At 34.3% G+C, this 27,104-nt stretch overlaps 1 protein-coding gene across 5 annotated transcripts in view; it reads right to left on the reverse strand.

Annotated features, from left to right (window-relative positions):
- LOC138305916 (ankyrin repeat domain-containing protein 29-like) overlaps nucleotides 1-27,104 on the reverse strand; it is a 108,710-nt gene that overhangs the window by 72,438 nt on the left and 9,168 nt on the right. For 4 of the 5 annotated variants that reach the window (XM_069246206.1, XM_069246209.1, XM_069246205.1 and 1 more), the window contains exons 2-4: nucleotides 21,956-22,051; nucleotides 21,248-21,317; nucleotides 5,397-5,483 (exon numbers count right to left, since the gene is read on the reverse strand). In XM_069246206.1, coding sequence (XP_069102307.1) covers nucleotides 5,397-5,483; nucleotides 21,248-21,262 — 102 coding nt within the window. In that variant the 5' untranslated portion in view covers nucleotides 21,263-21,317; nucleotides 21,956-22,051. The remainder of the gene's footprint in view (nucleotides 1-5,396; nucleotides 5,484-21,247; nucleotides 21,318-21,955; nucleotides 22,052-27,104) is intronic. The other variant, XM_069246207.1, reaches the window with a different exon arrangement.

Genomic DNA, 27,104 nt, shown 5'->3' on the forward strand with positions numbered 1-27,104 from the left:
CGACTCACATTTGATGTTGCCTTTGATATAGTTTAAGCTTACAAGTTGCATTTTATCAGTTAAACGCCACTTTCTCCCGTGGAACAATGGAACAACATGGAACTAATATATACGTTGTTCAGGAAGACAACTAGATTCCCAGAAATAAATCGTTTTACTGTAAATATCGTAAACTTCTAAAACAATTTAAAGTTTAAATATAAAAATTATATTTCAAATATTGAAGTTCAAATGAAAGATTACTCATATTCTTAAGTTCTGTAAAAGACGTAAAACAAACGAAAAGAAGGGCTATCCCTGACGACATGATTAATTCTACCTCATCGTCGTCAAATACCACTGAATCTGTCGAGGTATTTATTAAGTTTATTCAAGTGTTTTCGGGTCCGAAAAAAACATTGTCAAAAGCTGCCATGTATTGATTCATAATGATTAAATATTAAATTAATGATTTGATAGGCACCGATGTGGCAAAACACGAACGTATATCGAATTTTACAGAGTGTGACAATTTGATTTCATCTTCAATGCAGTGAACAAAGTACATTGGTCAGACCACAAACCGAAGTTGTGTTCCACAATTTCATTTCACATTTTTATAATGTTATAACTGTAATGGCAATTCAAAGTGATTTATACAAGTATGTTTCCATATAAACATATATAGGGTTAAAGCATGTGTTGTAACTAGGGTATAAGACATGTTCGTTTGTTCATTTGAATGATTTTCGAAACATAATTCATCAAATCTGATGGTTTTCACTAGATAACTGAAAAAAATAACATGTACAAATGTTCACCAATAAATGGTTCACATAACTTAATTTACTTAAAATTTTAAAGTACTTCTAAATACAAATTATTTTTTCCGATGTGCCAATGTGTCCCAATTTGCAATTTAATTACCAGATGAAGTGGAACAGTGATTTTCTGGGAAGTTTTCAAAAAAGGGTAGTGCAAATTCCATTAAGTAAAGCAGGAAAATGGGAAATGTCTCAAATTATAGACCCGTGGTATCATTAAGCCAGTAAGACTATCAGTAAAGTTGGGTTAAACTCCATGCATCATCTTAAATCAAACGGGGAAAATGATGTGGAAACTATGGCTAAAATGACAAAAAAGAGAGGAAGTCCATCCGACCCCGAATCATCTAGTTGTTATATAGCGAGAAACGTAAAGGAGCAATGTTACTTACATACATAACGTATGCACTTGCTGATTTGAAACCAAAGTATTAGAAAGGAACAAACTCTAAAAGCTACTAAACGATTACCGAGAATACAGAGCTACATGTTGATAGCAATGCATAGAGGAGACAGACAGTTTTTACTGTTCGATAGCAAGAGGAAGACAAGTAAAAGTTCATCGGACCCGAATTATCTAGTTGTTATATAGCGAGAGGAAGACATTAAAGTAAAACTCCATCGGGCCCGAATCATCAAGTTGTTATATAGCGAGAAACGTAAAGGAGCAGTGTTACGTTCATACATAACGGATGCACTTGCTGATTTGAAGCCAAGGTGTTAGGGAGCAACAAACTATAAATGCTACTTAACGATTACCGAGACTACAGTTTGTTTGTTTGTTTGAGTTTTACGGCCCATCTAAGGTCATTTAGGGCTACATGACAGGCATTAGTATTAGGATATAAACAAGGTCTGTACCTAAAAGATCAGGATAAGAAGAAGGCAAGTAAAAACAAAAATAAAATTGTAAATGTTGATTTAATCAAAAAGAATTGCATAGGATAAAATATTTTTAGCTAAAAAGCATGAGAGAACTCATGCACAATATTGCTGAAACGATTAGTGTTGTGTTGATATGAATATAAGATAAGATGAGAAAACGTTCAAATTTTGTTAAAAATGCCGATCTCTTTGAGATAGTTGAGAATACGATTATGTCTCACGACATGGAACAATGTGTACATGTCAGAGACATCATAATACTTATCTCGTATGTGTTTAAAATCAATACAATGCAATAAAACATGCTCAACTGTGAGAGGAGAATCACATGCATGGCATGCGGGATGACCTTCTGCTCTTAATAGATAGGAATGTGTAAAATATGTGTGTCAAGTCTGGAGCCGAGATAGAACAACTTCCTGTCTGCGGTCTCTCCGACTGGAGAGTTTAGGATTAAGTGTTAGGTTGTATTTTAAACAGTTAAATATTTGTTTCGGTATACCACCTTTGTTGCCAATGGGGTTTAATTGCTGACTGAATTGAAGGTTTGATGTCAGTGTAATGAAGTTTCAAATCAGTATGTGCTAGACGAAGAGCAGTCTTAGCTGCTTTATCGACCTTTTCATTCTCCTTTATACCCACATGGCTGGGAATCCAGAGATAAGTAATTTGAGTTTTAGAAGATAATCGAAATGTTCGGATCGATAGATTTTGGATTAATGTGTTTCTAGGGTTTCTTGATTTCAAAGCTTTCAGGACAGAGAGAGAATCGGAACAGATGATTGCCTTTTCAATGTAGAGTTTTTCGATATGGTCAAGCGCCAGACCGATAGCACATGCTTCCACAGAAAAAAATGGAGGCAACATCCACGGTGTACTCGTCAATGGTGTAGAAATTTATATTTAGTTCCTGCAAAAAATTTGAAATTCTAATGCCAAATGCTGGTATGAGCTTTTGAATTTATATAAATATTGTTGATGTTGTGAGTTAAAAACAAGATTAAATGCGGGGTTTTTAGGATTAGATCTGAGTTGAGCAGCATACTGCATATAATGTCTTTCGTCGATCATCTATAGATGGCTCATTAGCTTCCACATGGAGACTCTTCACAGGTGTTGTTCGAAACGCTCCAAGTGCGAGACGCGATCGCTGAATCTTGATAGGGTCAAGCATCTGCGAGCCGATCCATAAACAATCGAGCCGTAGTCACGTTTTGATCTAATAAGTGCCCGGTAGATACGCAGAAGCATTTCACGGTCTGCACCCCAATCAGAATGGGAAAAAACACGTATAATGATCAGCGCCTTCGAGCACTTATCCTTCAGATGTTTGATATGTGGAACAAAAGACAGTTTCGAATCAAATATTAGTCCAAGAAATTTAGTTTGTCCAACTACTGGAATTTTAATTCCATGAGTGCGAGTTCTTGATCGTTGTGTGGTTTTCGTTTTTGACAGAAATGCATGCATACAGTTATTGATCTTGAAAATCTAAAGCCATTTTCGTCAGCCCAACTTTGTGGCCTCAGCATTTGGAGAAGCTTATCACAGTTTTATATTACTGACAACAAAGGTGGCAAATACGAATCCAAGGACTATCGGTGTATCACAATATCACCCTTTTATCAATGATATTACATGTTCTCCTCTCACAACACGTACGACTAGTTATAAAGAGCGTAAAACACAATAAAATGATTTTCTGCAAAAACATCACCAATGATGTATTATATTATCATAGTAATGCCACAAAAGGTGTTGGATTTTACATAGAAGTCTAGCTGTACGTTAAATGGAAAGACGAGTATTCACTGGCCATCACAAATACCAAACATCTTTATCCTGATTAATGTTAATCAGGTATTCAAGAAAATTAATTAGATGGGAGGAGATAGGCAAACTGTACATTAATGTTAGCAATGACAGCAAGCGGTTAAACATCGCAAAACATATTTATAATAGTAAGATAAACGGTAAAATTGAGTTAAATCTGTATTACATATTTTAAGTATATGGAAAATATATATTAACATAAATGACCAGGTGTTCCAATTGGGCGTGGGAAAAACGTGGCGAGGCATTTGACTCGAGTCAACCAGCTGTATTACTTTTATTCCGAGTTAGTTCCCGTCGACAGTGGTGAGATATGTATGAAATATCTGTAGCGACTCTACAGCTAGCCAAACTTGATAACCTCGCCAAAGGATAGAACAAAAACCAGGGACTTAATTATTTGTTGTACTTGCACCTCTTCATACAGACAACCTATGCCCGAACGTACATTTTATAACCCTAATGGAACCTGACCAGATACTTGGTCTCGACCTTGACCCCAGCTTCCAATTGACTAATCATGTCTGTAATATTTATAACGTTTGCTATTCTATGAATACTGACCTTTCTCTTTACAACATAAACATGTCCATTTTCTATGATAGTTATGCCTATCATTTACTCATAATTATATTATCATCGGTTTCGCCTAGTCTGAAAGTATGATAGTCACTGATAAAACCAGCATTCTGAATGTTTTGAAGATATTCTACGGTAAGATGTCAATCTATTCAAGGTGTTAATACGTCACTGCGAAAACAACTATATTGCATTTAAGTATAGATCTTTTTATGCTTACCGTTTTCAAGTATTTCAGTATTTCATTAACATATTTTGGATTCTGATCAAAACATTCTAAACAAGCGATTATTGAAATAGGGCCAAAAGAAAGACCACAGATAGTGCAGTATCTGCTTACACGCCATGTACAGAAGTGACCAAAAACCTCCGTCGATGAAATTGCTGGAGAATTGCGACAGAAGTATTCAGACAGAAAATCGAATCCCATCAACGATGAAAAACACAGTAGCATCTGCATATATGTCATGTAAAGAAGTGGCCAATCACCTTGATGGAATCTCTGGAACACGGCAGAAGTAGTTCGACAAGAAAATGAATTTCATTAAGGCTAGAGAGTCATAAGCAGTATGTTTACATCCCGTGTCACTACCCGCCTAGATGGAATTCCTGGATAATGGAGCCACTCCGTACGCGTATAGTTTACAGACAACTATACACCATCAACACAGACGGACATTTAATTATGGCCTAAACAAACCAATACCCCTAAATTATAAAGTATTGCATGCAATAAGTACGAAAGTGTGGTGTTTCAAATAGAGTACAGGCACATTAAAAAAATATATATGATTTTATGACATATGAAAGAAAAACAATCCCATGTAAATTTTAAAATCTGAAAGCATTATAGCAAGACATCTATAATTTCCCTAAACTTGTCCACCGCAATCAACATTTGTTTTTGTACATTATTGGTTCCTTTTCAAAGCGTCGATAATCTTTGGATACATGGTACTTATTTGGGATGATGCCGCAGGCCTATACACAAATAATTAATATCAAAACTGGAATCGCATTGAGCTTAGATAATTTTAAATGGCAAAGCAATGGAGATAAAAAACTAAATAAATTTGTTTGATATAATTTCAGTATAATTGACTGAACTTGAATAGCCTCTGATGGAAAATATATTCCCAACGTAAAATTGAATATTGAATCGAAATATATGATTTCATGACACATGAACGAAAAAAACTCTCATGCAAATATTAAAATCTGTTTCTCCATATTTTCTATAGATCAGTGGTATGTACGTTCCCTACATATTCATATATATCGTTTCCTAACTCCTACCTTGTTAGGGTCTGCTCCGTTCCGTAAACAAGCGATAACTTCCTCTTTGTCCCCTCTTTCTGCAGCTTTCTCAAGTTTGAAATCAATCTTAAAACCAAAGATATTGAATCAGTGTAAACAAGGCGGTATTAGCTAATACGTGTCAACAATGTATTTGATACGTACCATCTATATTGATATACATGTATGTATATTTAAATTAATGGAAAAGGGATTTTAGAATAAAATAATTGAATAATGAGATGAATTCCATCCATAAACTTTGCACACTTAAAACACATATCAATGGAGATTAATCTAATATAATAAAATGTTTTCAAATTGGCTAGTCGATAGACATGTATTCAGATAATCTGATATGCCACGTCTAATTTTGCCAACATTTTAGTGACCATTTAGTGACGTTTTTAAAGTTTTTAATTACCTCTTTTTGAAAGAAATCATTTATATTGTCTTTTATTTATATGTAAAGAGGATATAAGTCTTAAATAAGAAATTTTTCTTTATCTCTTCGAAAATATATCATATATATATCGACCACTATATGGCATTTAATTATCTAACACGATAAATAAGAGTCACGCGTTGGAGAACTTGTTTATCCAATAACTTTATCTCTAGTTTTTATACTGTAGTGATCAGTTCTATTGTTGTTAATACACAACTACCTGCTATCATTGCATTTTAAATTAAATAAGCTTTGAAGATTAGAGCTAAGTTGAATTTAACCAATAAGAGTCGCTGTTGGTTTTTAAAAACATGTGTTTGAAAACGATGCTTAACTACTATGATATTTAATGTCGTAGGGCAAAAATGTTAAAGGATAAATATGTACAACAGAGTGCAGGGTTTTGTATACTGCATCCGCCATTAGTAAGTACGACGCTCAACCAATGAAGTTAAAGAGGTTTTCCCTCTAGCCGAAAGGTATATTGCGGTTAGTATTGACCAGGGTAACATACGCACTTCCCAGGAATAGACTCGTCCATTACTTTCCAGGGGTCACAACGATTCCTTTACATTTACCGTTTAGTCTCATTCCTGAGTTCCTACATGGGCACTAGTGTAACAGATTGTAGGATTTTATATTTCCGTGAAGTTGATTCCTAGTTCCCAGTTCCTTATTCCATTACTCATTCGATTCTCTGATTACTTATTCGAATTCTAGCAACTAGTTAACGTTAGAAATGTTTCAAAATGCATTATGATGCATCACAATGATCTAGTTGACCATTTAATTACACATTAAGGGCCCATTACTGATTCGATTCCCTGACTTTTATTCGATTTCTAGCATATAAGTAACGTTAGAAATGGTTCAAAATGCATTATTATGCATCACAATGATCTAGTTGACCTTTTAATTACTTATAAAGGGCCCATTACTTATTCGATTCCCTGATCACTTATTCGATTCCCTGATTACTTATTCGATTTCTAGCAACTAATAAACGTTAGAAATGGTTCAGAATGCATTATTATACATCTCAATGATCTAGTTGACCTTTTAATTACTCATTAACGGCCCAATAATTATTCGATTTCCTGATAACTTATTCGATTCCCTGATTACTTATTCGATTTCTAGCAACTAATTAACGTTAGAAATGGTTCAAAATGCATTATTATGCATCACAATGATCTAGTTGACCTTTTAATTACTCATTAAGATTCCCTGATCACTTATTCGATTCCCTGATTACTTATTCGATTTCTAGCAACTAATAAACGTTAGAAATGGTTCAGAATGCATTATTATACATCTCAATGATCTAGTTGACCTTTTAATTACTCATTAACGGCCCAATAATTATTCGATTTCCTGATTACTTATTCGATTCCCTGATTACTTATTCGATTTCTAGCAACTAGTTAATGTTAGAAATGGTTAAAAATGCATTATTATGCATCACAATGATCCAGTTGACTTTTAATTACTCATTAAGAGCCCATTACCTATTCGATTTCCTGATTACTTATTCGATTTCCTGATTTCTTATTCGATTCTCTGATTACTTATTCGATTTCTAGCAATAATTAACGTTCGAAATGGTTCAAAAATGCAATATTATGCATCACAATCATCTAGTTGACCATTTAATTGCTCATTTAGGGCCCATTACTTATTCGATTCCCTGATTACTTATTCGATTTCTGGCAACTAATTAACGTTAGAAATGGTTCAAACTGCATTATTATGCATCACAATGATCCAGTTGACTTTTAATTACTCATTAAGAGCCCATTACCTATTCGATTTCCTGATTACTTATTCGATTTCCTGATTTCTTATTCGATTCCCTGATTACTTATTCGATTTCTAGCAACTAATTAACGTTCGAAATGGTTCAAAAATGCAATATTATGCATCACAATTCATCTAGTTGACCATTTAATTGCTCATTTAGGGCCCATTACTTATTCGATTCCCTGATTACTTATTCGATTTCTGGCAATTAATTAACGTTAGAAATGGTTCAAAATGCATTATTATGCATCACAATATTTATTGTAACTACACGTGTGATACTGGCTGGTCCAGGGCAATATACTAATGTCGTCTAAGGCTGTATTGCATGGCTACCCATGCAATAAAGCCTCCTGACGTCACGGCGTCAACAAAATTATTTTTCTTCAGAAAGTAGGGTGAATTAACTTTAAAAGATACAAACAACGGAATTTCCGTTGCAAATATCTTAAAAGGACCTCTTTCACGAACAATGGAAATTGCCCACGAAACAATTTTATTGAAATTAAATGTTATATGTAGCAACATAAATGCACAAACTCTTCAAATACGTTTAAAACATTCAAAGGTCCCAGGGGCATGTGCTATGGCCAAATTAATGTTGCCCAGTAGAGGTGTATGAACAGGGTTCCTTTTTTGATCCAAACATGGTATCAAAATAATGTTTTATGTCATAAAACTGTATTATTTTCTGAAGAGTATAAATATCACATATAATGATCACAAATATGTAGGTTCATTAAAATGTGACAAATACAATTTTGGCTACATTTTAAAGACAGATATATATCGAAATTTTGGGTGTTATTTTCGGCCATGTCAATTATAAACAATGGTGATTCACCAACTTCCAGTTTGAGTGCACCAAAAATATTTTCTAAAAAGTTGGCTCATTACCTGAAGTTAATATGTGAAAATTTCAGAAAACTTGTGGACCGGTAAAATTTGTCGTTTAAAGGTCTTAGTGAGGCAAAGGTCTATTTTAGCAGTATTACACCGTGGTCGCACGTGGTTTTTTTAAACGTATTTCAAGGGTTTGCATTTATGTTGCTACATATAACATTTAATTTCAATAAAAATTGGTTCGTGGGCAAATTTCCATTGTTCGTGAAAGAGGTCCTTTTCATGGATGTAGAATTGACATGCAGTTTGCGTTTTTTTTTCGAATTCATCACAAAATAGCGGAGACAAATAGTAGTAAAATTGCAATAAAATGTCGAGGTATGAGAGGAAAAAAAACTCTTTCATATTCGGATATGAAGGATTGGGATGTTTTACCCTCGGGATCACAAAATGATCGGCAAGCCTCGGGTATTACAACATTTTGTGATCCTCGGGTAGAATATCCCTATTCTTCATATCCATATATGAAAGAGTTTTATAATAAGATCGAGTAGTCACTTTCTTTGTTTTCTCAATTTTATGATTGAAAAAAGGCCGTGTTGAGACTATGGTGTAATATTGCTAAAAAATAGACCTTGCCTTACTAGAACCTTTAAAACGACAAATTTACCGGTTTGCGATTTTTCTCAAATTTTCCCGAAGCTTACCCCAGGTAATGAGCCAACTTTTTAGGCAATGTTTTCGGTGCACTCAATCTAGAAGTGTGTGAATATTTTTTTGTTTAATAATTAATAAAAAACACCAAAAAATTTGACATTTTCTGTCTTAAAAATATAGCCAAAATTGTATCTGTTACAATTTGTCTACATATTTTTAGGTCACCTGAGACGAAGTCTCAAGTGACCTATTCTGATCGCCTTTCGTCCGTCGTCGTCCGTCGTGCGTCGTGCGTCGTGCGTTAAATGGCGATAAAAACAATTTTACTTTTTTAACTTCTTCTCCAAACTACTGAACCAAATTTGTTTAAATTTTGCAGAAAACTTCCATAGCCATAGGTCAACCAAAAATTGTGAATTATATGGTCCAGCCCCTCAGGGTAAATAGGCTAAAACTTCAAAAAATCTTCTTCTGAAATTCCAGAAATTGTAGAATAAAATATCATCTTAGAATAAAGGTTCTTGTGGTCCTTTACAAAAATTGTGAATTATATGACTCTGGGATCTCACGTTCCACCCTTGGGGACGGGGGTCAAGTTTGCTATAGTTTATATAGAGAAAAAACACATTTTTTGGGCATTATTGGTCATTTGTATTAGGAAACGAAGTCAAATGATGTCAGAATTATCAGTATGAGATGGCCAATTGAATCATATTCACAATTTTTCCACGACTGACCCCCAGGGGCTGATTGGTGGGGCCAAAAGGGGTCAAATAGGCAATAACTTCCAAAATCTTCTTCTGAAATTTCAGAAATGGTAGAATCACATTACTCTTCATAGATTTAAATGGTCCTGAAGGTCCTTAACAAAAAATGTGAAATATATGACTCTCGGATCTCACGTCCCCCTCTTGGAGACAGGGGATCAAGTTTACTGTAGTTTTATATAGGGAAAACTCATTTTTGGGCATTATTTGATTATTTGTAATAGGAAATGAGTCAAACTTTGTTAGGATTATTAGCCTGAGATAGTATTTTAACATCATATCCATATTGGTCCTAGCTGACCCCAAGGGCCAGAGGGCGGGGCCAAAAATTGGTCAAAATGGCTAAAATTTCAAAAGTCTCCTTCTGAATTCACAGATTTGATGGAACCAAATACTCTTCATAGATTAAAAGGTCTTTTTAAGGCCCTTTACAAAAATTGTGAATTTCATGACCCTGGTATATCGTACTTTCTCCTGAGTAAGAGGTCAAATTATTATAGTTTATATTGGAAAAACACATTTATGACCATTATTTGCTTAATTTTCATAGGATTTTAGCATCATATAAATATTGGTCCTGGGCCTACCCCCGGGGGTAGATGGGCGGGGCCAAAATGACTAAAATTAGAAAAAAAAAATCTTCTGGATCCACAGATTTGATGGAACCAGATACTCTTCATAGATTGAAAAGTTAGTTATAAAATCACGTACTGAATTCAATGGCATACTGGGCTAATATATAGTGTTTTATATATGTCTTTGTATCATTCTGTATCTGAACTCAGTTGACCGCTACGGCCCATGGGCTCTTGTTGATCATTTGTATGTAATTATTCATTCTCTTCAGAAAATGATAGAGTTTGATGGCCATACAACTTTATTTTGATACCGTTTTGGATCGAAAAGAAAATATAATTTAGCCATAGCACAGACCCCTGGGACGTTTCGGATTATTTTTAAAACGTCTATCAAGGGTTTGCATTAATGTCGAAACATAAAAAAAACATTTAGTTTTGATAAAATTGGTTCGTGGGCAAATTTCCATTGTCATGAAAGAGGTCCTTTAACAACTGCTCTAAAATAGCAGATAAGCATATCAATGTAGTATATATAAAAATCATCTAATGTCTATCATCATATATACAGTATTGTATATATTTGTATATATGTATGTTGTTTTGTTTTTGGGCAATTGCTTTATTATTTTGTGCATTTTTAATAAGTAAGTTTTCAATGTGGTTATCTTTAACTTTGTCTTCTTTCGTGACAACAAAAATGTATAATAAAGTTGACTGGAATAACGTTTTCTTTTATTACTACATCTGCACAAACCAAATAATATCCTCTTTGTGTCTAATATCAAAGCTGTATGTTTATGTATTAAAACCCCCTGTGTAATATTATCCCATATTGGTTTAACTTTTAGGCAATTCGAAAATATATGTTCAATTGTCTCTATCTCTTCATTACAAAGGTTGCAGAAGTCATCTGGTAGTTTATCTATCATTTTTAAGTATGAATTTTTTGGAAGTATTTTGTTTTGTAATCTGTATTGGAACTAGTGAATATTTGTGTCTTTTGTTACTTGAAAAGGAATCTGGTAATGATGATGCCAAACTTTCTGTGTATAGTGTGTCATAATTTCCCATTTTATCCCTGCTGTTCATCAACGTATTCACTTTATTTAGTTTACCATACCTATCTTTAGTTCCTTTTGTCTTTTTAGCGTAATCTGAATGTGGTGAGGTTTAAAGGGTCTATAAAAGGGTTTTGCTAGTTGCATTTCGATGTTGATGTGAATGATGTTGAATCAATCGGAAAAGTTCCTTCAATAAGAAGAAATTATCCAATATTACAAAAAAAACAAGTGTGAAAGTTAGAGTGTTTTTAAATTCTTAAATATTCAAAATGGGCCATTTTTAGTAGTAAGGTCACAAATATTTCTTACCCCTGATGGAGATACTACCCTTTGCACTAATAATTATAGCAGGACCTTGTGAACGCGATAACTTATATGCACTTAGCTTAATGAAACTTTTTATGTAGACTAACATAAGAAAGATCTCGGACGACTTCGAAAATCAGCGTGATTAGATCATAACTCACAGAGTTATTGCCCTTTGCAATAATAATTAGTGAACCTTTTGAACATGTTAATGTGAGTTAATATGCAAAAAAGCTAAATGAAACTTTCGTGAACAAAGGACAGTAGTTGACTAGCAAATGATATAACTAATTTGTATCAAATATCAGGTGGCCGTTGCGACCCATGAGCATCTTGTTTAATTTTATCAATGAAATATTATGTAAACCATTGAAAATGGCATAATAGAACCCCTTGACCTTGAAATCGTAATCTAATAAAGAAAAGAGAAAAAGTAAGCCAAAATGGAATTTTGTAACCAAATATTTTGATGGTACATTGACATTAAGGGAAAGACCTTTTTTAAAGCTGTTATTAGGGAAAACATATATGTACACACTATATTATTAATAAAAATTGGATTAAGGATGTTGTGTATGTGTTAAGTGTCTGCTTATGTATTAAGTGTGAAAGAACATGACCACGTGTTGATCAATGTAACAACAAAAAGTTGAATTAAGAAAAAGACTCATTTCGCTCGGTAATTAGGACGACGCCGGATATGCTATTTAGTTTTATATAATTGTTCGGAATGTGACAGTAGATGTAACATATATAAACGATAAGTTAATAGTTATTGTGATTCTAACTTGTTTTACATTCGCCAAATCAGTCATTTATTACAATTCTTGTATTAAAACAATATACTTTTTGGGATGATATGTCAAATTTTAAAATCTTTTATTAAATCATAAAAATGTTGAACTTAAGATAACTAGTACGTCCTTTATTAATGCACTTTGTATACATGTCTTTTAAAAATATATCAATAAATGTAGTAGTCTGTTCCAGATTACGCTCTTACTGTTTCCTAAACAAAAATAAAGTTCAATAGGCAGGAAGTGAAAAATATTTCAATTCACTTAATTATGCATATTTCTATGTAATCACGTATGCATTAAATATTTCAAATTTACGCAATTAACATCATAGCACTTCATTTTGAAAATTTCGAATTAATATCACAAGCTACGATTTTTTATAAATCATGCAATTTTATGAATATGCTTGAATTTTTAATAGAATTGTTCAATGTTCAAATACCTCTCGATGTGTAAAGTTAATTTCTTTAACAATACGACAGTGTTATTCGACTCTTAGGACATCAAATAGACACTGCAGCCATTGGTTATTATTTTATTACAATAACCTTCCGGCGTTTTTATTGGTTGAAATTGTACCTTTGACCGGTACTACTTTTTCTACCCCACGTGAACAATGTTTACGTCGTCTGCTTTCAACGTCAACATTACATTCAATGGCTGCGATGGACGAAGATTTGGAATTCATTGGCGAAAGAAGTGAAATGCTATGTGACTAAAAGGGAGTAATAAGTCTAATTTCAATGAGAGACAATAATTATGGTTTCATATTCGATATGAAATTCAGTTTGATTTAGGCAAAATAGCAACTGAAGCCCGGTATCGGGTATTCGACGTCATACCGTCATGCCCAGGTCGCGACGTTACAATATCACAAACTAACGTTAGATCTGTCACGATATCGGAAACCATTCAGAGTACATTAACATCCCCAGTTGATAAGCCCCATGATCCATAATTTGTCAGACAAAGATTCATGTAGAAGATTTTGATGTTGAAAGATTCATTGCTTCAGAGGTCAACTAAACACTAAAAAAAAACTGATTTTAGATTCGCGAATTTTTTGATCTACGAATTTTTTTCCAGTGTGTTACTCAAGGTAACAGAGGCCATTTAGGCGATTCCGTTTTTGTGCAGCTGAACAAGTTACTTTGTATATTTTTTTAAATGAAAATGTTAAAACAATCAATGGAAAAAATTATAAATTCTACCATTAGAAACATGGCATGTAGCCCATGGAAATTGTATCTGTTACAATATTTTGTCTGATTTTTAGATTACGGCAAACAACTAACAACAAAGTCTCAAGTGACCTAATAATGGAGGTTATCAAATCTAAGCAAAAAAAGCTCAAACGAGAGGGAAAGGTTAAATTTAGAAAAGGGGCTGATGCTTCAGACAAAGACACTGAACCAAATTTGTATAAATTTTGCAGAAACTTTTCACACAACCCTGACAGTTTGTCAAGAAATTTGTTTCTAAATACTGTGCATTTTGGCATGCCTTTAGGTGTAAATAGGCTGAAACTTCACAAAATGTTCTTGGGGGAAATTAAGCTATCGGTTAATAGAATTCAAAAATAATGATACATTGAATTAAAAGTTCTTGAACGGCAAACTCCCTTTAAAACAAGTGAATCAAATCCTATGAATTGTAAGGGCACGTTCCCCCCGCGCGCCTGGTTTATATAAAACCCCATTTTTAAAAGGGCACGCTTTGGTCACTTGTATAAGGTCTAATTCAATCTCGTTGTCCGCCAATACTGCCATGAATGATGATGGCCATTGAATTATATCGCCACTAATACACGACTGACAAATCCCCAGCAGGTGATTGTTTAAGTGCCAAAAGTCGGCGTCAAATAAACTGGAAGATTCCAAAATGACTACAATGGAGAATTGCAGTAATGGTTTTATGAATTCACAAACTTTCATTATAGATTTAAAGGTCTGAAGGTCCTTAACAACAAAGTGTGAATTATAAATGGGATCTCAAGCGTCCCCCTTTTCTAAGATTGTACACAGGATCAAGTTTACTGTGTAGTTTTATATAGGGAAAAGTACACATGTTTTGCATTTCAAATTTGGTCATTTCAAGTCGATAGGTCCTGAGTCAAAATACTAAATGTTGGATTAATTATGACCCGTGATACAGGATTTTTAATTTTAGCAATCATAATATTGGTCCTAGCTTGACCCCCAGGGCAAGGGGGGGCCAAAATGGTCAAAAGGCTAAAACAAAAGAAAGTCCTTCTGAATGTCACAGATTTGATGGAAAAAATTGCTCTTCAAATCATAAAATGCAGTATTTTTAAGGCCCTTGTTTATTAAAAAATTGTGAATTTCAACAAAATGTATCTCGTACTTTCTCCTGAATGCAAACTTACCTTTATTTAAGGAAAAAAACATCCCATCACATTTTTTCGGTACAGTAGGGCTACTGTAACTTTTTTACGAATCACTTGCATATTTTTGCCATCATTTTTCAATATTGGTCCTTTACAGATTTCCGGACACAAGAACATCCAAAATATAACTATTCGACAATAAAAAAACCTTCTGGATCCACAGATTTGATGGAACCAGATAACTCTTCATCAGATTGAAAAGTTCAGTTATAAAAATCCATCATACTGAATTCAAGGGCATACTGGGCTAGTGTCATCATACGGTGATGTTTTCATAACGTCTCAAACAGACAATGTATCCAAACACTCAGCTCCCCGCTACGGCCCATGGGCCTCTTGTTGACCATTAATGTAATTATTTATATTATTATTAGTACAACACGTAATAGGGTGGATCTTTGGCTTACAATTGATTCTCAATATTCATTCATACTGAATAAAGCATAAACGCGATATTTGCAATTTAATAATTTCATCACAGGTTTGTAAATTTCACGGATTTGGAGGTAAAATGGACTCAATCAATACATAATCAAATTTTGATTAAACACGTTGAATACAACAGAGTTTATCATATTATTGTAACTCGTGAGGATATTCTACTTAAAGAAAAATTACATTCAATAAAACTGTTTTTTTTCAAGAGAAAGAGAAAAAGAATCACACCAAAGAGGTTTGATCGGAAAGTGCACATAGTAACTTTGCCAAATTTTGGCCGAAATGAAACGGAAACTCAAACTACCTACAACGAACAAAGTGGACATCCTAAACAGACTGATCACACAATTATCAGGGATCAGAATCGTCGTCTTGCACTACATTCCCATGAGAAACTAGACCCGGGCAACTCCAAGTCATCGGATGACAATGCTGATGAGACACCCCGACGTAGTCAAATGTTCGGTAAAAGAATAAAAACTGAGCCATCGGATGACAATGCTGATATGAGTTCCCGATGTGGTCCCATGTTCCATAAAAGGAGAAAACCCCTTGGGGATCAGAATCGTCGTCTTGCACCACATTCCCATGAGCAACCAGACCCGAGCAACGCAGAGCCATCGGATGACAATGATGATGAGACACTCCGACAAAGTCCAATGATCCATAAAGTAGAAAACCCCTTTGGGATCAGAATCGTCGTCTTGCACCACATTCCCATGACCAACCAGACCAGAGCAACGCAGAGCCATCGGATGACAATGATGATGAGACACTCCGACAAAGTCCAATGTTCCTTAAAGTAGATAACCCCTTTGGGATCAGAATCGTCGTCTTGCAATACATTCCCATGAGCAACCAGACCAGAGCAACGCCGAGTCATCGGATGACAATTCTGATACAAGTCCCCGACGTGTTTCCATGTTCAATAAAAGGAGAAAAACCCTTGGGGATCAGAATCGTCGTCTTGCACAACATTCCAATAACCAATCATATCTTAGCAACGCCGAGTCATCGGATGACAATGCTGATGTGACACCTCGACGTAGTCGCATGTTCAGTAAAAGGCGAAAACCACTTAGGGAACGGAATCGTCGTCTTGCATCACATTTCCATGACCAACCAGACCCGAGCAACGACGAACCATCGGATGCAATGCGGATATGAGTCCCCGACGTGTTCCCATGTTATATAAAAGGAGAAAACCCTTTGGAGATCAGAATCGTCGTTTTGAACCACATTCCCACGAGCAACAAGACCCGAGCAAGGGAGAGTCATCGGATGATAATGCTGATGTGACACCTCGACGTAGTCCCGTGTTCGGTAAAAGGAGAACACACCTTGGCGATCGGATTCGTCGTCGTGCACCGCATTCCAATGTCCAACCAGACCTTAGCAACGCCGAATCATCGGATGACAAAAATGATGTGACACCTCGACGTAATTCCATATTCGGTAAGAGGAGAAAACCCCTTGGGAATCACAATCGTCGTCTTGAATCACATTCCCATGAGCAACCAGATCCGAGCAACGCCGAGTCATCAGATGGCAATGCTGATATGACACCCCGACGTAGTCCTATGTTTGATAAAAGGAGAAAACCCCTTGGAGATCGGAATCGTCGTCCATCATCACATTCTACTGAAGATACCGCCTCGAACAATACTGAGAATTTTGCAAACCTCAGCGATGTTGGAGGAAATGTTAAAACAGAAATAGATATTGATAGGGCGGAATGGGAAGTTATTGCGCCATTACCAACAAAGACAAAACCAACCTTGATGCCTAAAGAAAGGTCGGCATACAGTAATCGGCAGCAACTTGAAGAGTTATAACAAGAGGGATATGTCTTTCATATATTTACAACAGAGTAAAATCAGAGCACAGCAGAAAATACCAAGCGCCATTTTTCAGGGGAAAAGTACAATGCAGACGTTCAAAATGTGAAAGAAACATTGATTTGATTATCCACGATGAACACACAGAGCCTTTTGATAATGTCTTTGTATGCTACATTGAATTGTAAAGTCTGTCACGACAGACCTGAAAGGCGTCCATTAACTGGTAATGCAAGGAAAGTTCTTGCCGTAGGGATTGACAACGTGTATTATCAGAACATTGAGGCCTTATCTAAACATGAATATGAACTTGGAGATATTGAATCCTGTCCATCAAAGACAGTCCTTAGAAAGGCCGTGAATGAGATTGTGCAAGCAGAAATGCTTCACAAGGACATCATTCAAGAAACAATATCTTTGAGACAAAGTTACATTGATGATGACACTGATCAAACATCCAGATATGCGGGCTATCTTCAGTATGTTGCAGTCGATCCTTTCACGGTAATAATGTTTTCACATGCCCAAATTGAGGTTCTTGTGAAGATGGCTAGACCAGATATGTATATCGACTCAACAGGATGCCTCATCAAATCATTCCCAGACCAGAAGAGGCCGTACCTCTTCTGTTGTTATCAAACCAGAGGAAAACCTTCCACCTCTACCCATTGCTGACATGGTAACTACATACCACTCGCAACCTTCCATTATACATTTTCTCACATTTTTCCAGAGGGCAGTTGAGGAGAAATCCAAATCATTTCAACCAAGAAAGTTGGAAGTTGACTGAAGTTGGGCTTTAATAAACAGTATACGCATGGCCTTCAACTACATGTCTGTAAAACGCTATCTTAAAGTTGCATGGGACATAGTTCATCACCGAATGCAGAATTAAGACCTGTCTAGTTTAACTGTTGTACACATTTGCATTGCCCATATGACCAAGACGTTTTGTAAACACGCACGCCAAACCTCTGGAAAAGACAAGGAACTCTTTAGGTTTCTAAGGAAGTCATTTTCTCTTCTCTCCAATGAAACATCCCTTGAAAGTGTGAAGGAAGATATATTATCAATTTTCATGGTACTTCTATCTACAGAAGATACAGATGATGTCAAAAAAGCGAGAGAAGCCGTCATTGAGAGATATCAGAAATATCCAGACTGGGCGACCGATGAAAATTGTGAAGACACTGAAGATGAAACTGAGCATAGTGTCAAACTGGATAATCAAGATGTCTCCATAACTGAATCATCGCCATAGACACAAATGGCTGAACAGACAAAAAGAGATCTCACAAGATGCATCAACGACAAAGAACCCTCCAATAGTTTCTACTGTCCAGAAATAGTAGATATTCTAGTTAAGAGATTCTTTCCCATTTACCCACTTTGGAGCGGTCTCCTTCTTGGTTGACTTGGACGCTATTAGTGCGATTCAGAATCACTGCCGATGGAAACAAATGAAACTCGCGATTCAAATGCAAATGTGGAAGCCTGGTTCATGGTTGTTAAGAAGGTTTTATTGAAAGGAAAGGGACGTCTAAGACCGGCCAAATTTGCGCCGAACCTCAAGCGAAGTATCAATGCTCGAATAAAGGAACTGAACCTACCTGAAATAAGATGTGCCCAAAGGAAGAGAAGAGCTATTAATGTTGCCGAAAAAAAAATGGTCCAAGAAAGAGAAAACGCGGCAAAAATAGGTACCAACCTCCCAAGAAACCAAAACAGACTGCAAGGAATTCGGGTCACAGCCGCCAAGAACAAGATAAACGATCTGAAAATGAAAAACAAACAGTAGCGAAACATGTGAGCGTTCTTCAGAAATTTCCCCCTATGCCTCGGTGGGGAGGTGTATCCAGAATCGGGCAACATCTTAGGAACACTTGCACCATTGAAAATTTTATGACAATCACGTATATCACTCATTTGAAAAACCCGTCCTTATTTACAGATTGTAACCGCCAAAATCCGATATTGAACACCCTACTTAATTCTTTACATCTGATGTCAACCGGAAACTTTGCAGACGCCAAGGCCACATGGCTTACCATGGTAAAGGAGCGATCCCTTTGTGAAAAAGTCATCAACCTATATGGCGAGGAAGATGAGATGTTCGCTGGCATTTTCAACAAACCAATTCAAACAATGATCAAGGAAAAATGCAGCAGTCCCACTTGCCCGCATCCGTACATCGAACGACAGAGGACAGGGATATTCCTAAGGTAACATGAAATAAAAACTTTTGCGGGCTCATTCACTATAGAAAATGGTATTTATCTGTCTTGTTGCCATTTCATTAAAAAGGTCATTGTCGTTAATCATATTCAATGAAATGTTATACTACATATTCAATAATGATAGTCATTCATCTAATTCATCTGTCAATGTAATGAAATATGATGCTACATATTCCACAATGATAGTCATTCATGTTCTTAATATATCAAAGTTTCAAGATAAATGCTAATCATTATGTTCTAATTAGTTGCTAGAAATCGAATATGTAATTAGAGAATCGAATAAGTAATCAGGGAATCGAATAAGTAATGGGCCCTTAATGAGTAATTAAAATGTCAACTGGATCATTGTGATGCATAATAATGCAGTTTGAACCATTTCTAACGCTAATTAGTTGCTAGAAATCGAATATGTAATTAGGGAATCGAATAAGTAATCAGGGAATAGGATAAGAATTCAGGAAATCGAGTAAGTAATCAGGGAATCGAATAAGTAATGGGCCCTTCATGAGTAATTAAAAGGTCAACTGGATCATTGTGATGCTTAATAATGCATTTTGAACCATTTCTAACGCTAATTAGTTGCTAGAAATCGAATATGTAATTAGAGAATCGAATAAGTAATCAGGGAATCGAATAAGTAATGGGCCCTTAATGAGTAATTAAAATGTCAACTGGATCATTGTGATGCATAATAATGCAGTTTGAACCATTTCTAACGCTAATTAGTTGCTAGAAATCGAATATGTAAATAGGGAATCGAATAAGTAATCAGGGAATCGAATAAGTAATCAGGGAATCGAATAAGTAATGGGCCCTTAATGAGTAATTAAAAGGTCAACTAGATCATTGTGATACATAATAATGCATTTTGAACCATTTATAACGTTAATAAAATGCTAGAAATCGAATAAGTAATCAGGGAATCGAATAAGTAATCAGGAAATCGAATAATTATCGGGCCGTTAATGAGTAATTAAAAGGTCAACTAGATCATTGAGATGTATAATAATGCATTCTGAACCATTTCTAACGTTTATTAGTTGTAATCAGGGAATCGAATAAGTAATGGAATAAGGAACTGGGAACTAGGAATCAACTTTACGGAGGTGGATTTTATATATAAATTTCATCATTGCACTGCAAGGGATTGGGACGTCTGGATTACTAGTCTGACGTTCAACCGATCGAGGTAAAGAGAAATTCTCACTACACAAAAGTTATATTGCGACTAGTATTGGCAAATGTTACGCGTGCACTTAATTATTTTTGTATATTTAATTGCTTACATATAAACAAGTACCAAGATGTCCCAGATTTCAAAAGACTGATATCGAATTCTGAGTGAAAACAGGTATAATCAAAGGAATATACAATACTTAGCATATCTCCTTTTAAACTTTACTTTAAAACTTAAAACACAGTTTTTCGAAATACCACATGCTTAAAATTATATAATAATCATTATTATAAATGTTTGGAATAAATTGATATATCCAATTTATCGTTTAGGCTACACCAAATACAGACTATTGTTTAACTGACCTCAGTTTTTTTTTCTCCAGAAAAAATTATCCACATACAATGTAGTATCATTTTATGACATCTTAGCAATTATTGCCTTTACGATTGCCAAATTTTAAAATTAGAAAGATACAAAATCCAACTTACTTTGTACTGTTCCATCGTTTGTCTATTTCACAAAGACGAACAGCAAAACTTCGGATCATTTGTTTGAGACCTGTAACAAATAAATACATCATATATGAAATGAGTGCGTTATTCTTTAAACGTTACAAAAGGCAAGATCTTTAGCGCGTGTTATGTTTTGTATAACTTTAAAAACACAGTAAGTACGAGTTTCAAATAAATTTAGTATCCAATAACCTCGAGTTGTTTGACTTGTTTATACAACAAATAAATCATATTCAAGAAAACAAGATAAGTATTATTTGTCGATATGCGCAAAAAGGGGTAGTGACATTTTCATATTACTCAAATAGTTACTCATTGATATTCAAAAATCTGAAGTACATAAAACATATATTAATACCAAACCAGTTAAATTATGAATGACTATCCCATGCATTCCTATATAATGAGCATCTTTTTGAAACGAACAATCAATTACTCGTTATTGAACTAAATGCATGCTATTTACGTCAAGGAGGCAAATGTCTTCTTATAGAATGTGCTCACCTGTATTAAATGTGTTCACCAGTATTAACTGTGTTTTTTTTTTCATCGAGACGATATTCCAAATCATACACACTACTTACCGGTACAAACAATGCAATTCAATACAGCAACCAAACCGATATGTTAAAATGATAAACGTCTTTTCTCTTACTATTCTTATCAAGTAAAATTGATTCCTACCTCATTCTTAGATATCTAGAGTGTGCACGCCTGCGCAGAAGCTCCATGATCTCCTACGTATGTCACTCTCAGTACAACAGCAACTCCTCTATTTACCTACAAAATAAAAACAAATTCATATATTGAATACGACAAACGTCAAGTTATATGATGGTATGTTGTGCCTTATATTATTTTTGGGAGAGTTTTAAAGTACATCGTGACAATAGTAAGAAAAGAAATATCGTTATGTTCAGTTTAGTGTATCTAACTCGGGTGGTGATGAATAACAAATGTGTATATTAGATACCAATCAGATTTTTGAATGCAGTTATTCAATATTTACTTGAAAATCAACAAGAATGTGCCATGAGCTAAAACATATTCTAATCAATATTGTCTCTTTACCGTACTTCGTTCATTTCCCTTTATACTCTAATCCAAATTGGTTGCAATGGGTGGCTTTTATGAAATAACGGTATGCGTTCGTTTAATCCCCTGGTAAAAAACTCAATGTATTATTTGAACAGAATAGATCGTATGAGATAGGCATGAAGATCCAGAGTCATGATAGAAATGAACTCTTGTAGATAATATTTTGCTATTAGATATATATAATTGTTTCGTAGTTGATGTAAAAATAAATGTAATTTATAGAGTTTGATATATCTTTTTTCGCTTTTGTTCATTCGCTTTTTACCTGTCATACACATCTTCGAAATAGCATACTTGTTACTAAATTATATGTATTGAAAGATCGCGGTCACCTTAAGTTTAAACTCAAAGTAATTGAGTAACAGAAACAATTATTACATTTTAAAACACATACTTAATATCGACAAAAAACCACAAAGGGAAAATATTGAAAATTTTTATTTAAAATGTGTTTATTTACGCATAGACATTATAAAGGGAACAAATAACGATAACTCTGTATATACATGATAAAAAATACAGAGGACGATATACATAAATACTTATATACTGTCATGTAAATGTGGTAAATGTACAATAACTTATATTTACACTTGCTAGGTTTGGTCACTATACGCTAATACTAGCCGATTTTGTTTACCATAACTGCATGGTAACATTGAACTTTGAACTTGCGTATGAAAATGTTCTGTGCAACGTAAAAGGACTACTTTTTTTTAAAAGAAACACGTGGCTTTGTTTACATTTTGACGCAACATTAAGTGTATATTGTTGTTTTTCATAGAATTTTGGAAAAATTTAAACAATATATACATGTTTTATATTGATATATGATTCAAACAATTTTAAATTAACAATTGTATAAAGAAACGGAAGATATCCCGACCGGGGCGACGTGTTTTCATTTTTGTTAAAAATGATGGGTGTCAAATGTAAACATTACCTCTGTGCCTATGTTCGTCCTACGATCGAGCCTTTGGGGTGGACGGGCGTGAGACCATCTGATAGAGGCCAGTTAATATAAACATATCCTCTTGTCTTTGTTCTTTGAGAATGTAATCATGTGTATTATAAAACATGCACCGCTAATAATCCACGTGTTGACAGTTACGCGTCACCACAAATACATTGTATCCATCGAACACAAGTGAATTTGTTTCATCTATCGATGGCGATATGGATCTAAGCGTAGATTATATAATCACATGGCTCCCAAGGATGTAATATCGTCAAGTCAGACATCTCAAACACATTGAGCTACTTGAAAATCGGTGTTTTGGCAACTTCGGCAAACTCAAGTGTGTAAGCGTGCGTCAGCTTGGCCTCGCTGCACAATAACGGTCACCGAGTTCACACATGTGGCCGTGTACAAATTCTTTATGTTATTACGCTATATGTTAACTTTTAGCAATTGAATATATATTTAAAGTTCTGATCTGATTAAATAAAATTATCTCTGAAATTTACTTTGTTTGTCATGTTTATTTTACGCTAAAATTTTGAACTTTTTTGTCGTCGCGGATGAATGATTCTAACTACGTGAAGCGTCATCATTCGCTGTTCAATTGAGTAAGCTCCTCCCACTTTTGACCGACTTTTATTGAATAATTACGTCACTTTCAAATGACGATTTTATTGCATAAAATATAAATAAAAAGTCGTGTGAGTGTAAATATGGGGATTGGATATCGTTTTTATGTTAACCATGCTTGTATGGAGCAATTCCTCTAAGAATATATTCAATATGGGGCGCTAACGCGCCCCATAGAATATATTCTTAGAGTAATTGCTCCATACAAGCATGGTTAACATAAAAACGAAATCCAATCCCTATATAAATGTTTTAAAATATACACTTTGTAAAGGTAAATGATTGAACAAGAATTCATATAATTTAAAAATTAATACGAGATATTGCGACTACGTTTATCATGCTAATTTTACTACATACTATCAAATACCACCTGCGATATGTTCTTACCATTACACAAGTATAAACGAAGAATATATTCAAGTGTTAGATGCCGGATGGGAGGACAGTCTGATCAAAGATACACTAAGCCGTGATGATAAGCATCTTGACGACGAGTCTGATGTCTCCCCTAATCCAGATGACCAGCAGGAAGAGGACACCGAGGAAAATCCTATCAAGACAGCACAAGACGCACTGAGATGTCTTAAACATCTTCAAGGATTTTCCACAAGGAAAGGTTTTCAGGATTTACTGTATATGTTTAACGATGCTGAGGATTGTATGGGGAACATACCATTGACATTCAGTGTAACGCCAGACAGTCCACAATAGACTCTTTCTTTAGTAAATGAAAATGTGACAGCCGTGAACTAACTTGTAAACTGTGAACATTACCGGACTATGTGAACATATGATGGAAAAAAACTTTATATACGTGAGCTTAACTTAAAAACTTTTCGTGAAACAAATATCAAAATGAGTTGGACATGAACAATTTTTCAAAATTTTGAAATGAGATCTACAGTATATTTAATGTGGTGTATGCTTTCTGCTATTGGAATCTCAAAGTTACAAACTGTATTCAAATGTACTTTTCGTTTGGATCTACATTTAATTTCAGCTAATAGACATACTTTAAATGCAATGTATACTGCTAAATTAATGTATGTATGCTATGTGGTTTAGAATTTATTAGAATTTATTTATTAAATTATTAATTTAAAATAATAATATCTTCTCTGTTTTCTTTTATGCTTATTCAACTACAATAAAAAGATACAAGTCTATTATGTAACTATATACACATGAGACACACATTGCATATATATGTATACTACATGTACAGTACACGTATATACATGTATACTATTTTTGATAATTATGTGCAGAGTTACGGTTCTTACTGATTATCAGTCAATTCGATGCACCTCAGTATTAAAAAGACCACCCCGCTATTAAGACCGTTTTCGTCCAGACCCTCAAGTTGTCTTAACAGAGAGGTTTTACATACATATAAGAGAATTAAGAAATAAGAATTTCTATGTATGACCCAGGTAATATAAGGTGGCTAGGCCTCTAGGTTCTTGATAAAAAGATTTTAGCCTATTGAATCATGTAGCATTGAATAAAGGTCAAGGTCATTCATTTAAACAAACTGATTCTGACATATAGATTATGACATGATATCAAAGAAGTGAAAAAATATCATGCATATGACATCACAAGTTTTGAATTTTACCCCTTAAAAAATACATTTTCATAAATAATCATAGATAATATCGGCCTGACCAAACACACAATCTTTTACAAATACATACTTTTTAGAGAACACGAAAAGTTAAATAGTAGTGTTTTTAAAGAGAAAATAACAAAATAAAGCTGTTGTTATAAGTTTTTATGTACATTATATGGCAGGAAATTGATAAATCAATCAAGTTGAAATAACCAGAATTCATGCCATATGTATTGTATGATGCCCGATAAGTTATTATCGCATGACTTAGTTTTTGGAATGAAACAAAAAAATGAATTTCAGCTGAATTATTTAACATAAACCTTGCATACATACCATGAAATTGAGCAAATGAACCAATTACCTCCCCTTACCCATCCCACATCCTCCCAAAATCTTTTTCCATCAAGTTGGCAGAACACAGCAGATTTGGACATTTTATGAAAATAAAGCACATGACTTAGGAATACAAATATAGTCATTCAAATGTGAAATAAATATCCGGCCAATATGTTTCAATAAATTTGCCTGAACTTTGCTTCAAGTAAATTAAGCTACATAGTATTTCCGATCAAGACACACTTCCGGAGGAGCCTAAAATTGTAATCTCTAACCTATTTTAGTTTTTTTTTTTTAAATGTACCAACTGGATGCACCATTTTAAAAAAAAAAATATATTTAATTTAAAACAGGGGCTTCCCACTGAACAAAAAATATCACCCAGGGCCAAGCCGTCTTTCTTTTAATTGCTACATACATATCTCACTTCAATCTCCATCCAGAAGTGGATTTGTCAGAAATGGGACGCATTTTGCGATGGGACAACTGCATTCCTCGAAAATTAATGAATTTGCATATAATATAGGGCCAACTTTAGAAAATTGTGTTTACAGTACCAGTCTTTGAAGAATGTTGGTCTTTTAAGTTCAGTAAAATTCAGTAATTAAAACATTAAAATGCTTTATGATGAAATCATGTCATTATTTAACTTAAAGATTTCAAAGAGTTCCATATACATTAATTATATCTTATATGTGTAAGAAATTACTTAGAATTCTCGTAAAATATTCAATCTGATTCTTAGTCAAATTTCATGTGCATCTACAATGTCTGTTTGTATAGTGTTGATCTACTTGTAGCTTTATATATTAATGTAAATACATTGTATATATGTTTTACTTTGTGAGTTTGTGCAGTCATTTTATGATAGGCTAGTTTAGGTTCTAGAATAAGAAATTTATTACATTTTTGATACTTTTCAATTTCTTAATCAGTAAACTTTATGTTAAATATTGATGAAGATTTTTTTTTTCAAAATACCTTGTGTACATATACATGTTTCTAAATGAAAAAGATATTGAAAAACTAATGTTTATGGAAGAAATTCTCTCAAAGAAAATCAAATTTCTTCAGTAGCTGTGTTTACTGTTAAATATATAATGGAATTGGAAATTTGTTTTTGTATTTGGGGGGCGGGTTGTACACATATATACCGGTATATGGTCCGATATGTAAAAATGTAAAAAATT

Source organism: Argopecten irradians, chromosome 13 (genome assembly GCF_041381155.1).
Source record: "Argopecten irradians isolate NY chromosome 13, Ai_NY, whole genome shotgun sequence".
NCBI lineage: Eukaryota > Metazoa > Mollusca > Bivalvia > Pectinida > Pectinidae > Argopecten > Argopecten irradians.